The 14,813-nt window shown below is 40.8% G+C and overlaps 1 protein-coding gene across 1 annotated transcript; it reads left to right on the top strand.

Moving 5' to 3' along the window:
• The first annotated feature begins 4,273 nt into the window (after positions 1–4,273).
• TMEM9B (TMEM9 domain family member B) lies at positions 4,274–14,057 on the top strand. The gene is made up of 5 exons (XM_033152993.1): positions 4,274–4,475; positions 6,323–6,414; positions 9,306–9,414; positions 11,393–11,527; positions 13,214–14,057. Exons 1-5 carry the CDS (start codon positions 4,392–4,394, stop codon positions 13,367–13,369), a joined length of 576 nt encoding a protein of 191 aa, XP_033008884.1. The 5' UTR covers positions 4,274–4,391; the 3' UTR covers positions 13,370–14,057.
• Positions 14,058–14,813: the final 756 nt, after the last annotated feature.

The raw sequence follows: 14,813 nt of genomic DNA on the forward strand, positions 1-14,813 counted from the left end.
ATCCTGGTTGCATGTTCATGAGAGTGTTTTTTGGGGGGTGGGTGGGAGGGGGGAGGGACAGAAATGGTATAATGTTAGGTCAAAGGAAAACGAGATGCAGAAAAGTACAGTCAGGAATAATTACATGCTGAAGACAGTTCTTGATGACTTGAACATCCCAGTATTAATAAGACAATTAACACATGCTAAAAATACTTTGATTTTGGTTTCTTTACCTGTTTCTTGGATGTATATCTAGCGACCTCTTCAGGTCAACTTCGCAAAAGCAACTACAGTACAGCAGAACCAAATTTGACAATCTGACAAGTGGTGCTCATTTTCCCCTTCATCCTGAGAAAAAGCAGTTAAAAAGAAGAGCAGCATAAATAAGATTGCATTATTAATGTCTATAGCTGCTCAAGAGTGTAAACTGTCTTCTGTCCTTAACAATTCCCAATTCTAAGCATGTTAACTCTGAAGTAAGTCCCACTGACTTCAGTTGGACTCACTTCCAAACTGGTTTAGTACTGCAGACTGGAAGGTAGGTTATAATATCCCTATTTACGGGCAGCAAACCAAGGCTGTGATTAACTATAACCAGGGTTGTACATTGATGAATTCATGACTAAGCAGGAGGCTTCTGTGGTCAAAGGACAGCTAACATTTGGATCAATTAAGAATGCACTTTTGCAAAGGATTCCAAAATATCAAGGAGAAAAGCTTTGGTTTCAGACCTTTAGGGCCAATGTGACATAATTTATGAAGAAGTGAGCAGCAGTAGATAGAAGCAGTATATTGTGCAGTGAAGAATGAAATTGCTGTTCTAGTCTCTGCTGAAAGCTTAGCTTCACTTCCACTTTGAAATTCAGCATGGTTTTTTTTGTTTTTTGCCAAAGGCAAGGGAACTCTAATATTAGACTATGTACATGCATCATGTACACAAGTTGATAACAGCAACAAAATAATTTGAAACTGCAATGCTAACTTCTGGATACCATTAAAAATGAGACCTTCACTTACTAACAGTTGGTACAAGTCAAGAAATTAGCTACACAGCAATTGAAATTTTCCTTATTGTAAACTCATTTCTATACAACTCATATACTCAGATTGAGTCTACTATGTTAAATGGGAGTCTTAGACTTTTGATACAATGAGCCTGCCCTACAAGAGTGACAGACCTCAATTTCCCAAGTTTAATTAATGTCCAAAGCACTCACAAACTTGTGGAAGTAAAATAGGTTATAGCACTTTAAAAATGTATCTCTGCACAGTATAGGACAGATCTAGTATAAGGCTATAGGACCCCTAAGCTGGGGTGGTTGTTGGTCTTATGGAAGGTAAATATTTACAAGATATAAAGAGTTGTCTCATTTGTTCAGGCAATCCATCTGGACCACACAGCTGCAATTACATTGGTTTGGAAATGGAGTGTGTGTGGGGGGAGACTTGGGTTCTATCGCCTGTCTTACTAAGACAATCCCCCACCACAATGAGGGACACAATACCTCAGCAAAATGGAATCAGCATGGAAATGCCTCACCAACTTTGTGGTTTCCCACTCTTATTGGTGAATCATGGTCTCCAGTAAGGTGAGCCAATGTCAGACCATCACAACCATTCATAACCCTGAGGGGGAAAGTTTGTGGCAAGTACTGTAGCAAATTGCCTAGCTGCTCTCTAACTGAACTGAGGATCAGCAAATGAATAAATTCAGTCAAATGTGAAACTATGTGCAAAAAAAGGATTTTCTGTAGCAGTTTCTCATGTGTGGCTAATTTGTTTTCACACACGTTATAAATAAAGCTTGCCTCCCTACTACAATAAAACACCGTTCCCACTGGATTTAACTACAACCAATAATATCCACATGAAAGCAGGGTTGTTTTTAATTATATTTTCTGCAGAGATGTCACTTGCTTTTGAGATGGCAAATACATAAGAAAAAAAATACTTGTTCTTTTTCAGTTCCTTGGCATGAATATTTAGACAAAGGCAATGTTCTTCCCAGTAAAGACCAAAAGCAGGCAGGTGGCTGAACAGATTGGGAGAGTGGGTTGGTGAAACTGGCATCAAAGTACTAATTTGCAGTTGCAGGAAATGGCTATAATGAGATTGATTAAAAATCAGGGGGTGTGCAACCTTCCCTCTGTCTCCTTTAATCTGGGCACATATTTTTTTAGCAGATAATGAATCATACTCAGAGAAATCTACTGGCTAGAATATACTTACCACATACTGCTTAGTGATTATTTTACAAGCACAAAGATTTAAAGGCACTTTAAGATCAAGAGTGGTCTGAGAGATCCAGAGAAAGCAAGGCAAATATCTTCATTGCTCCAATACTGAAAACTAGCTATTAAATGACAGAGATTGCAGTATTATGCTAGAAATTCAAAGAGAGATAAAGATGTTGCTGTACCAAGCTGTGGTATACAGCCTTATGCTCAATGACACTTACTCTGAGTAGACATGTTTAGGATTGTGCTGGAAGGCACAAGTATGTAGCCTATGCATCAAGCACACATGAGGTAAATACACTCCCCTGAGCAAGAACACAAACAGAAATTAATCTGACACTATGAAGCTCTGCTGATGTGAACAGCCGGTTGAAGTGGGGAAAACACACAGAAAAAAATTAACTTTGCTGCACTTTAAGGCAGTAATATGAACACACTGTAAGATAGTGGGGGCAGGGTTTGTGCCATATCTATGCATTAGGGTCTCAGTCAGAGGCAGCACAAGCAGTTCCTCTGCACTGGGCACTAAACAGGGCACAATGTATCACAACTACAGTGGTACCTTGGGTTAAGACACAAAAATGAACAGGTTTACTGTATGTGAGTATTTAAACATGACTACCTCTTAGCACTTAATGTTACAGTGGTACCTCTGGTTACGTACTTAATTCGTTCCGGAGGTCCGTTCTTAACCTGAAACTGTTCTTAACCTGAAGCACCACTTTAGCTAATGGGGCCTCCCGCGGCCGCTGCACTGCCAGAGCACGATTTCTATTCTTATCCTGAAGCAAAGTTCTTAACCTGAAGTGTTATTTCTGGGTTAGCGGAGTATGTAACCTGAAGCATATGTAACCTGAGGTACCACTGTATGATGTAGCGAATTGAGCAGAAAGGAAAGCAAGAGGTCGGAGTGCCAAATTTTGGGCTCACACAGGGTACCACTTGAAAGACCAAAGCCTGCCCCTGAGGGTGTACTAGGGTGGACAGATAGATGCAAAAGAAAACTCTACCTTTAATAGTTGTGTAGAAAATGCAACATTGTTATGTGGCATACCTACTGAAATTCCTTCTTCTACAGAGCTACTAAATGGCAGGAATTTTATAGCATCGGAACCACCAAATAAAGTTTGTTCAGCCATAGGCGATGAGGATTTCCCTCAAAATGAGTAATTTAAAAAGGGCTGCAACAGTCTAGTATAGCTTGAGCCGCTTTGGAAAGTCCCCTAGCTACTGTAAGCATTCACAAAATTGCAGCCACAATCAAGTTGGAGTATTATGTGACATGCCTCTTTATAAGCTTTTACCATGAACGCATTTCATGTTAAGAAATGCTTTAGTTCTCTGTTGAAGAAACCAAAGCCAGACCGGATTGCCTTTCCTGGTAGTCTGGCCATTCCTTTGAGATGGTAATCACTTAATTTCTGAGACAATGGGAAGGTTCCCTCACCCCCTCCCTCCTTGCAGAGAAACATTTGGCCAGTTTGGGAGTCAAAATGGTTTCAGAACTGTCTTCCTGTGCTGCTTCAGACATGTGGTTTGCTTGGTACATTTATTATATATATAAGACCTTAAAATTTTTTAGTAGTGGCAAAATGGATTTTGGGGAGCGTTGCGGGAGGAAACTACGTCCCAAAACTAAGATTTCGGAAAGAGAAATAATAAAAGCATTTCACATGAACGCTCTCATCTTAAAACACTTCCCCCCGCCAAGGCAAATCCTCTTTGTTTCGGTCGAGCTAAATTTCAAGAAAGTCTATTTAAGGGCTGCAGTCTCAATTTTGATGTCCAGTTTCACAGAGGAGAAGCGCTGCTCCTTTAGGAAACCCCACGGAGGCCTGGTCGCGGCGGGGGCTGAGGGTAGCCGCCTCCGTTTGTACTAGCGGAAAGCAGGCGGCGGCGCTCGAGTGAGAGAAGAAGGCCACACCGGTTCTCTCCCCTCGCGTGATTTCGCCGTAAGGCCGCGATACCGCCCTTCGAGCAGTGGGAAGTGGGAGGAGAGCCCTTTCCCGAAAAGGAAAGCCCCGCGGCGTCACGTGACGACGCGCGGACGGGCCCGAGCCTCTGTCGAAGGCGGAAGTCGGGATGGTTCCGGAGCTGGAAGTTCTCGCTCTCGCCCCGCCTCGGCGGCGATAAGGGGAGGGTCTCTGGGTTGGCTCGGCACGGGAGTTGGGCATGGCGGCCCCGGGAGGAGCGCGGGCGGCGCTGTGCGCGCTCCTGGCTCTGGCCGCGCTCGCCGGGCACGTAGCCGGCGAAAAGGTATGCGACGCGCGCGCGACCCCTCCCCGCCTGTTCCCGTGGCGCTCGCGCTCCCTCTCCCTCAGCTGAGTCCACCGGCTTCCTTTCCAGTCCCCGGGATATCTCTGCATCTAGGAGAGACCGGCAGCGGAAGCCCCACTTTCCGGAGGATTATGTGCAAAAAAAGAGAGAGGTTATGTTCAAAAGGCCAGGGCTTGTCAAATCCATACATTTAGGGGGATAAGGCACCCCCGCTTCACCACCACCACCACCCGCAACGCCGGGGCTGTCAATCTCACCTCCGTCGCTGTCCCTTGCTTTCTCGTTATCGACGACTTTTAACTTATGAAAACACATATTTATACAGCACTCCTAAAATATCCCTTAAGCAGAACGCGGGTAGGAGCTTTCCTTAAAAAAAAAATGGTAGGGGGAGGCAGGAGGATTGCAAAGCATAGCAGAAAGAATCGGTTTTCGGACAGGGAGGTTTTTGCAATGTCATATGTGTTTATCCGATTTACCCCACCCCGAAGTGTTTGTCGTTTCCTCATTTCTGATGTCGTGAAGTGCAAAGGGAGGCATTTTGCTTAACTTATAATTACAAACATGTTAAACTTCGAAATACATTCCGCTTAACTGAATAGTATTTGATGTTGACTTGGGCTTGTTGAGAGTTTCAGTGGGCACCTTTAGCTTTAGCATGATGTTTGTAGCCAACAGCAGTTACTATGGATTTTTATGATGCTTCTAATTCTGACTGCTGTCTTGCATTCCTATCCTTTGTTCATGTTGTCATCTTGTGTATTTAGACATCTGTAGATGTCCTTTTCTTCTTCTTCTTTGGCAATCACCCATAACCTAGTAAAATTGTCTTCCATGAGCACAGTCTTAGCAGTGTGTCCATACCGTAAGTGAATGTGGAGGCCAATTCTGGATCCTTCCACAGTGGGGACATTGGCTTCTGGGTGGGAGTTGATCACGGTGAGGATTTGACTTGCCTTACTCTTAGCTGGTTTCTCCCTTTCCTCCTGAGTTCATGTTTCTTCAAAGTCCATGACACCTTTGGTAAAGGCTATTCTCCAATTAGAGCGCTTGTAGACTGACTGCATTTTTTAAGATTTGCCTTGAGAGCATCTTTTAACCTATTTTCTGTCCACCAGTATTTCGCTTTCCATTCTTAAGTTGGGAATAGAGTAGTTGCTTTGGAAGATGATAGTCAGGCATCCGAACCACATGACCAATGTAGGAGTTACTTTTAAAGATCAAGCACAACTGGTTGTGTTTGGGTGTGTCATGATGAGTTGTGGTGTATAACTGGTATAAAGATTGCCTGCCTAGATGGCTTTGAGGAACAGTGGGAAATGAAATATATCTTGTGTTGGGGTGGGGGATTTCAGAATCCCAGAATTTATTGTTGGAATTTAAATGTGGGAAAAGTGTGTAACAAGATTTACCTTGTTTCTCAAAGCTGCTGAAAGGCACATAGCCTGAGGTGTGTTGACTTTGCATTAAAACACTACCAAAGGAGGTAATCCATCTCGTTCCCATTTTTACAGTTCTAGTCAAATTAATTAACTTGATCAAGCATGGTTCAATTTATACATCCAAACATCTAATCAGAAGTGTAATTTTTGTGAAGTTTTCTTTCTATTATTCATTTTTTAGAAGGTAGGTTGAAGCCTTTGAAGACGTATATAAATTCCAACGGGGTAAAAATCATAAATACTCTGTAAAAAGATAGGCACTATTGTCATTATACATCATTTATACTCTTAAGTATTTTTTTAACATATTTCTCCTGTTGATTGTTTTCATGTTTTGTTTTTGATGGCAAATCCCATAGTTCTAAGCTTGTGTTTATTTTTCAGAATTCAGAAGATGTCCGATGTAAATGCATCTGTCCTCCTTACAAAGACCATGCTGGCCACATTTTCAGTAAAAATGTTTCACAGAAAGACTGGTAAGTATATGGCACTTTTGTCTTGTTCTTGTACTCTTAACTAAAATGTTTGCACTTTATTTAATTGCCATTTCAAAGGTACTGTTGTTGATACAGAATTTTGTAATGTGGAAATTAATCATTATGCTGAGCCTAAAGGTGCAGGAAAGGCAAAAGATAAGGAGCTGTTGAATTTTAGGCTATTTAGTAAACATAGGTAATAAACTATAGTTTCTTTTTTATGATGGAACTGAAATACAACAGCATTTATGAAAGAAAAGGTTTTACGGTAGTTCAAAAATGGTTTATTTTAAAGCACTAGCATTTAAGGCAATCGGGCAAAACTCCAGTTCTAATAATTTGGCATACCTTGAGTTGGCTGTCAAAAGTACCAGTTACAGGTAGGTAGCCGTGTTGGTTTGCCATAGTCTAAACAATATAAAAAATAAAAAATAAAAAAAATCCTTCCAGTAGCACCTTAGAGACCAACTATGTTTGTTCTTGGTATGAGCTTTCGTGTGCATGCACACTTCTTCAGATATTCAGGTATCTGAAGAAGTGTGCATGCACACGAAAGCTCATACCAAGAACAAACTTAGTTGCTCTCTAAGGTGCTACTGGAAGGATTTTTTTATTTTTTATATTGTTCTGTCAAAAGTAGTCAAACAAAGGCATGTGGGTTAGCCTAATTTGTATATATGAACTTGAAACAGTGGCTTTCATAGTGTCTTTCAATATATAGGGCAAGTCTTGGAGGGAGAAATAGTATTTCTTCTAAATGAATGCTAATACCTACACTGTGGTGCATTTCTGTTAGCAGGGGCATCATAGAGGCCCTTAGCATAGAGCAGACAATGGATCCAGAATAACCCCCACCCAATCATGGCGCAGGCTTACTTGTGGTGGCCACAGCAACAACCACTGCTACCATTCTGATGGTGGCAGCAACACCAAAACCACTCACTGCCTTCCATCATGGTCCCAGACATGGCAGAGAGGCAAGAACACTTTTGAACAGAAGATGAGCTCTGTTCCCATTCAGTCTGGACTATGGATCTGTAAAATCAATACATTTCATTGTAACATCCAGACATTATGTTTTAGGTAATTTAAAAAATAGTGGGCGGCCACCGCAAATGGGAACTAAGCTTTGCTCTCTTTCAAAAGCAAGGCTGCTCCCTACTGCTGAAAAACATCCTGCAAGGGGATTAGTGAATGGTGACCTGGCCAGGTCAGGCTGGTGACTGCTGGCACCGGTCCCATCTATTAGTGTAGTGACTGGAAGCTTTTCTTCATGACTAGCTACTCCAGTGTATAACATGCCCTTTGGCGATAGCTACTATATGTTCCTTAGATGATATTAAATTAATCCAACTGGATGAAGTTTGGTTTCATTTACAAACTTTAGGAAGTATGGTTTCATCTGTTTCTGGCTCAACTCAGAATGATGAGATGTCATAGGCATTAGCTTGGAAGGTTTTATGAGGTTAGTAGCAAGCTTATGTAATGCCTTTGCCATGTACTGAATCTCCTTAGGTTGGCCATCATGAATTTGATCATTTGCCCTTGTCATTTGAACGATGCAGGAGTCAATACAAACAGAGTGGAACAATTAGTAAATTAGCTGTGATAAGTAAGTGTTGTCCAGAAGGTATATGAAAGCAGCCATATACAAAGGACTGGTTAATTTGGTTTTTCGTGCACATGTTCACTTTCATTGAGATAAGTAACTGCATTCTGGCATATACAGTTAAACCCTCTTCTGTTGAAGAGAAAGGGATGGTACGGCGCAGTTCCTCACAGTGTAAATCTCATTCTGTACTTGAAACCAGAGAAGAAAGGTTTCCACACCAATACTGTCTTGTCTGTATAGGATTAGGCTTTTAGTAGATTGTAGAGCAAGGGTCCCCAAACTAAGGCCTGGGTGCCGGATGTGGCCCAATTGCCTTCTAAGTGCGGCCCGCAGACGGTCTGGGAATCGGCATGTTTTTACATGAGTAGAATGTGTCCTTTTATTTAAAATGCATCTCTGGGTTATTTGTGAGGCATAGGAATTTGTTCATTTTTTTTTTCAAAATATAGTCAGGCCCCCCACAAGGTAGGAGGGACAGTGGACCGGCCCCCTGCTGAAAAAGTTTGCTGACCTCTGTTGTAGAGGAAGAATGCATGGTAGTTCCATAAAAAGAGTGTATGGTACTTCACATGGTGAGAGAACTCTTGACAATGTGAAGTGGGAGGGAAAGCAGATGACAATTGTAGCAATCGCGCCTAACTTTCTGTGACCACTTGCCTGTTGAAAATACTCCACTTCTGCACCGCCTTCAGTTCGACAGTTGTTCCTGCCTGCAAAAGAAGGAAAGAAGTTTTTTCTAAGACCTACAAATTGCTTCCTAGGCTATTGCATGCTCTTTTTGAACATCATAATACCTTTCAGTATGACTAGAGTAAAGAGATATGTGTGATTTTGAGAGCCGGGTGGATTGTTGCCAGGGCAAGGATCTCTTCTCTGAACATTTAACAATCACTCCAGCTGGTGTTACCACTTCTGGTATCATGCATCACAGCTGATATCCACTGAGGGCTTGTGATGGTGATGAAGATCCGGGAGTAGAGCCTAGCAAGTCAGACAGGGATTTAGAGATTCAGGGCCTTCTCTTAGATACTTCCATGCTGGCATTTGTACTCCCATGTGTTTTCCTCTTCCTAAGTGACTTAAGTTCTGTTGGACCAAATTAAATATTTAAGCAGATCATTATGTGGGTTAAATGTCAATTATTTCTAACATCCAAAAATATGAATAATAGATTGTGAGTTCTTGGTACATTCAGCATGTGTTCTCACTGGAGAAGATGTCTTTTGCAATGTGTAATTTTACCTAAACTTACTCTGAGCATTTTTTCCTTTCTACCCAGTGATTGTCTTCATGTTGTGGAGCCTATGCCAGTTCCGGGACCAGATGTAGAGGCATATTGCTTACGTTGTGAATGCAAATATGAGGAAAGAAGCTCTGAAACTATTAAAGTAAAATATCTCTTGATTAACTTTTTTCAGTAAAGACTTTTGCCAAAATCCGCATTTTAGATTAGACATACCTATAAAATAAAAGTTTGTATGGTAGAACCTACATAAATTGCATAAAAATCCTTCCAGAGAAAATATATAACAAAATCACGACTCTTGAGTATTATGTGTGTGATGCAGCAGCTACAGTAATGGAATGTTGGTAGCTAGATTTTGAAGAACATTTTTGCCCTGTATAATATTGGTTCTGTACTTTGCTTAGTGTAAATAAGCCAGCTTTCCTAAACTGTGATTTGGTTTCTTTCTACTAACCATAGTTAAGGGCTTTCTATGGTTTGTCCAGGTTCAGTTATCACAATAAACTGCAGTTAAAATAGAAGCGGAAACTTGCAAGCTCCTCACAGCAATGCCAGAGGAGCACAGGAAGAACATGTGAGGTCAAAGAGTGTTACGGCTTGTCTTCATAATGCTAAACTATAGTTTAGCATCACTTGTGAATGCAGCCACTCTCATGCTTCCTAGACCATTTATCGGTCAACAGTTTGTGATGTTTTTCTACCAAGTGACAATGGCTAACCCCCGTAGCACATGTTTTGCCAGTCAAGACATGCTTAACAGGCATAGCATTTGGTTTATTGATGTCAGTAAAGGTAAAGGAAAGGTACCCCTGACCATTAGGTTCAGTAACGGACGACTCTGGGGTTGCGGCGCTCATCTCGCTCTATAGGCCAAGGGAGCTGGCATACAGCTTCCGGGTCATGTGGCCAGCATGACTAAGCCGCTTCTGGCGAACCAGAGCAGCTCACGGAAATGCCATTTACCTTCCCGCCAGAGCGGTACCTATTTATCTACTGGCACTTTGACATGCTTTCAAACTGCTAGGTTGGCAGGAGCTGGGACCGAGCAACGGGAGCTCATCCCGTCGCGGGGATTCGAACCGCCGACCTTCTGATCGGCAAGCCCTAGGCTCTGTGGTTTAACCCACAGCGCCACCCGCATTCCTATATTGATGTCAGTACCATAAATTATTTTAAGTTATTGGAGATACAGTGGTACCTCGGGTTACATATGCTTCAGGTTACATACACTTCAGGTTACATACTCCGCTAACCCAGAAATAACGCTTCAGGTTAAGAACTTTGCTTCAGGATAAGAATAGAAATCGTGCTCTGGCAGTGCAGCGGCCGCAGGAGGCCCCATTAGCTAAAGTGGTGCTTCAGGTTAAGAACAGTTTCAGGTTAAGAATGGACCTCTGGAACGAATTAAGTACGTAACCAGAGGTACCACTGTAACATTAAGTGCTAAGAGATAGTCATGTTTAAATACTCACATACAGTAAACCCACCCCGTTCATTTTTGTGTCCAGTTCTTGAATTGCTTGATATTTTGTTAATATTTTTGCAAGACTGTGGTAACAGCATCAGAATTGCTTAATTTGTGCATCCAGCCTAACCTTTCTCTGCTGTGCTGACAGTGGTCTTGTTTATTGATGTACTGTCTGCTTTCATGGATGGCATTCAAAGCAAGTTTGTGATAAGCTTTACATTGGAGCAGTCCAGCCCCTCAACTGCTTGTTGATCTCGGCTCTCACAAATTCACTACATGCTGAATCCAGAGATTCTGTTCCAACCCTTTTTTGTTGCTGTTTCCTGTTTTTTAAAGACTCAATTGGAATGGGCACCTGTTTAGCCATGATAAGTTTCCCTGAAAAATGAACCCATATTATCTGAAGAAATTGAGTTTTGATTTTCCTACTCTTTAACCCCTTTGATAGTTTTGGTGCATTTTCTCTTTGTTTCACTTACTCATGCTAAATGCTTAAGTGGTTTAAAAGTCCATTTGGATACATTGCTGAGAATGGAATGCCTAAATGTTTACAATGCTGTAATAGACTATTTGTATCCCTTGGCCAGCCAACATTCTCCCTATTAGTGTGCTTTCAGATGGCATAACTGAACTATTGTCTTATGCCATGTAGGTTACAATCATCATATATCTCTCCATCTTGGGTCTCCTCCTGTTGTATATGGTGTATCTTACCTTGATAGAACCTATTCTGAAGAGACGCCTCTTTGGACATTCACAGCTAATACAAAACGATGATGACGTTGGGGTAAGTTATTTGTCTGAATAATATTCAAAATCCATATGTTCAAGGTCCCTAGTTGCAAAATTTCGGGTTGAATTTTGATAGTTAAAAATTCTGATGTAAAAATACAACAGAAATATTTTTTAAAAAATATAACACTAAAGTAGCAAATAGGCAACAACCCTTACATTGGAAATGGTACTAATCAGCAGACAGCAAATGCCATGGAAAACAAGAGTATCTTTGTCAATGGTGAAAGATGTACAAAGAATACCAGATGGAAGATGGTTTCAAAGGCTTGGCTCCAAACTTAAAAGTCCTGCTTTAAGTGGCAGTTCTTCACTGATCTTCCATAGCACAGAGGAATTATTGTACAGTTGTCTACATTCAATTTGCCTGATAGTTTCTCTTTGTTTTTGTACCTCTGAATAGGGGTGGTAAGGCGTTTTATACATATGACCATGTCACATGTTATGCACATGGTGATGGGTATGTATAAGATCCTGAAACACTCCTTCCCATCTTCCGTCAGGTATAGGATATTTTAACCTGCTCAAATGTATTCCTGGGGCTTGTGCAGGTGTTGTTCTGAGGCAGCTTGTGCCCAGCTGACCACTGCAACTTTTTCACTTAAAACCTGATGTCAGATTTCCAATTTGGCGTATGCTATTTAAAAAATAATAATCCTAAAGGCCTTGGAAGTATTGCTGCCAAAAGTACTCGTCAGTTTTGACATGTTAACATGGTAAACAGTTCACAATGTGGATATTTAATCCTTAGTATATATCACATACATGCCCTTCTCTAAAGCTAATCTTTAAAACACAGCTTTCCCAAAATCTAAACAGTAGGTTTAGCATTGAATGTTGATGTTTATGAATGGCATTCATCCAATAGTATGTGTAATAGGATGGCATGAATGCTTCAACCTTGTCACCTAAACAGCTGTATTTTTGCTTTTCTTTTAAGATACTGAATATAATAAACATGTGTGCTCAGTATTATTTGACATCTTGCAGTGAGTACTCTAAACAACTTCACAACAATAGGTGTTGCTGATTAGTAGTGTGGTTGCTTAGAGTCGCAAGTGTGCTGGTAGTTTAAATTTCAATGCTATCTTACAAACACAGGATCCTTTTACTACTCCTGATACTTCTGCACTGGAAAACAATTTATATTGGGTTTAACTAACATTAGCTATACTAAAGTTGGCTAGATACGCCTAATTTCATTACATTAATTTCAATGAGTAAAACATGGATACAATCTACTGGTTATTAGTGGTCTCAGGGAAGTGTTAGTTGATTTGCAAGGCAGTATCCAATGGAGTAGTTCTGTTTGACTTGTGCAAGAACTTTTGGCTGTGCAACAAAACTTCCCCTTCCTCCCATCTTCCCATGTGCACCTTAAACCTCTTCTGGGGTTTCCCTTCAACTCTCCAGAGCAGATTAGGAGAGGAGGCATGGGGGAGAGAGGAGAAATAGAGGAAGTTCTATTGCGCAAGTGAAAATTCTCAAGCTCGCAGAATCCTCAAGCTTCGACCCTAGCTTTGCTATTTTTAATGGCTTGGAGCCAAAGAATTGTGTTTGCAAAGTGAATGCACCTCAGCTCATGCATAGCAAAAAAGGGGTTGCCAACTTCTGCAGCTGCAACTTCTGCATGCTGAGCGATAACAGTTTAATAATGAAAACTTGTCTCCCTTAATTTCAGGATCACCAACCTTTTGCAAATGCTCATGATGTGCTGGCTCGTTCCCGAAGCCGAGCCAACATGCTGAACAAAGTAGAGTATGCCCAGCAACGCTGGAAACGCCAAGTCCAAGAACAGCGCAAATCTGTGTTTGACCGTCATGTTGTGCTCAGTTAATAAGTAGAGTAATTATCACCAAATCGTGTTGGAGGATAATTAATGGACTAAAGTAAAGTGCCAGATTGTTTTTCTGGTGTTCCACTTCATCGGAAGACCATTTTTGCTCGTTAACAGCAAAGGAAGCAGAAATACGAGGGGAAGGAATATCTTCAAATATTTAACAAGCCAAAATCTTCGTACACTACTAAGTTGCTTTTACTAATAAAGCATAAGCTTATTATTTGTGTGCTAATTTTGACATTGAGAGATGATTCACTGTTTCTTAAATGCAAGTTTCCCTAATATCTATTTGAAGAAATGAGACGGTGTGCCACATTTCTGCTACAAGTGACTTTACATATTGAACTTTTATATATGTATATTTGTTCTTTTCTAACTGTCTGATGCTGTGTATCAAAAACCTGGGTCTTTCAGTATAGCTGTTGCATCTAAAACTGGCTGGTTGTATGCATTTTATTGCTTGCACCTCTGCAACTGTAAGACAGGGAACTCTAGAGACCTGAAGTGCTGTGTAAAGGAAACAATGTAGAACAGAATAGGAAGTGTTGGACCTCCTCGGTTGCTTGCTAAGTGTCTACAATGTGATATCTAAATTTATTTATCTAAATCTTAATAGTTGGTGGATGATAAGAATCTTTAAAAATTAGCTGGATAACGGAATGCGAATAAATTATTCAGAATCTTCTCTTGTCCTGGGAGTTAGTTATACTTTGAAAAATTATTTTGATTCCATAAAATTTGTCAAGTGAAGCATTTTAAAATGAAAGACCATGTGGAATCCATTTGGGTATTTCAGTCAATGCATTTGAAGGCATTCCTAGTTTTAAGACTGGAATTGGCTAGTTTTAAGTTTTGTTGGGATTTGCAGACAACTTTTTTTTTTTAAGTGCAACAAACAGACAGCTGTTAGCCATCTGGGCCCTCTGGAACAATTACTGCCCAAGCAGCATTTCTGTTGTGGGAATATTTCAGTTTTCCAGAAGCAATATATTGATGCTTGAAAAGGCAATCTCCCCTGCAGCAAGCTAGTTTGCTTATTGCAGTTGTGGCTGCTTTGTACCTCTGTAAATAGTATCCATAGTTTCCATAACTGATATACCACTTCCCCTGTACCCCAACCTTACACAGGTTGCTGAACTTCTTTATTGTGTGTTTCTGTGTTTTTGCTTTACACGTTGAAAATCCTTTTATTGTCGCACAGCAGCATGGGAATGCTCATCTTGTCCTTCAGCAAGAACAAAAATGAACCCATTGCAGTGTTATGTATCCCCCCTACAGCTGTGCTCTACCATTTCAAAACCATTGTGCTTTCTTTTTTGCTATGGGCATTCATCTTGATTGGTCATTAATTTGAAGGGAACAAGGGAAGATTTCTTTGTCATAGCAATACTTTCAAAATGCATTTGAAGCCATGCTATAATTACAACACTTCTGGGGTGTA

This window comes from Lacerta agilis, chromosome 1, assembly GCF_009819535.1.
Source record: "Lacerta agilis isolate rLacAgi1 chromosome 1, rLacAgi1.pri, whole genome shotgun sequence".
Classification (NCBI taxonomy): domain Eukaryota; kingdom Metazoa; phylum Chordata; class Lepidosauria; order Squamata; family Lacertidae; genus Lacerta; species Lacerta agilis.

Bases quoted from the DNA above. Each gene is read 5' to 3' on its own strand.
- TMEM9B (XM_033152993.1), top strand. From the start codon at position 4,392: ATGGCGGCCCCGGGAGGAGCGCGGGCGGCGCTGTGCGCGCTCCTGGCT. The intron at 4,476-6,322 runs GTATGCGACGCG...TTTATTTTTCAG, and splicing joins GGCACGTAGCCGGCGAAAAG to AATTCAGAAGATGTCCGATG. The intron at 9,415-11,392 runs GTAAAATATCTC...TATGCCATGTAG, and splicing joins GAAGCTCTGAAACTATTAAA to GTTACAATCATCATATATCT.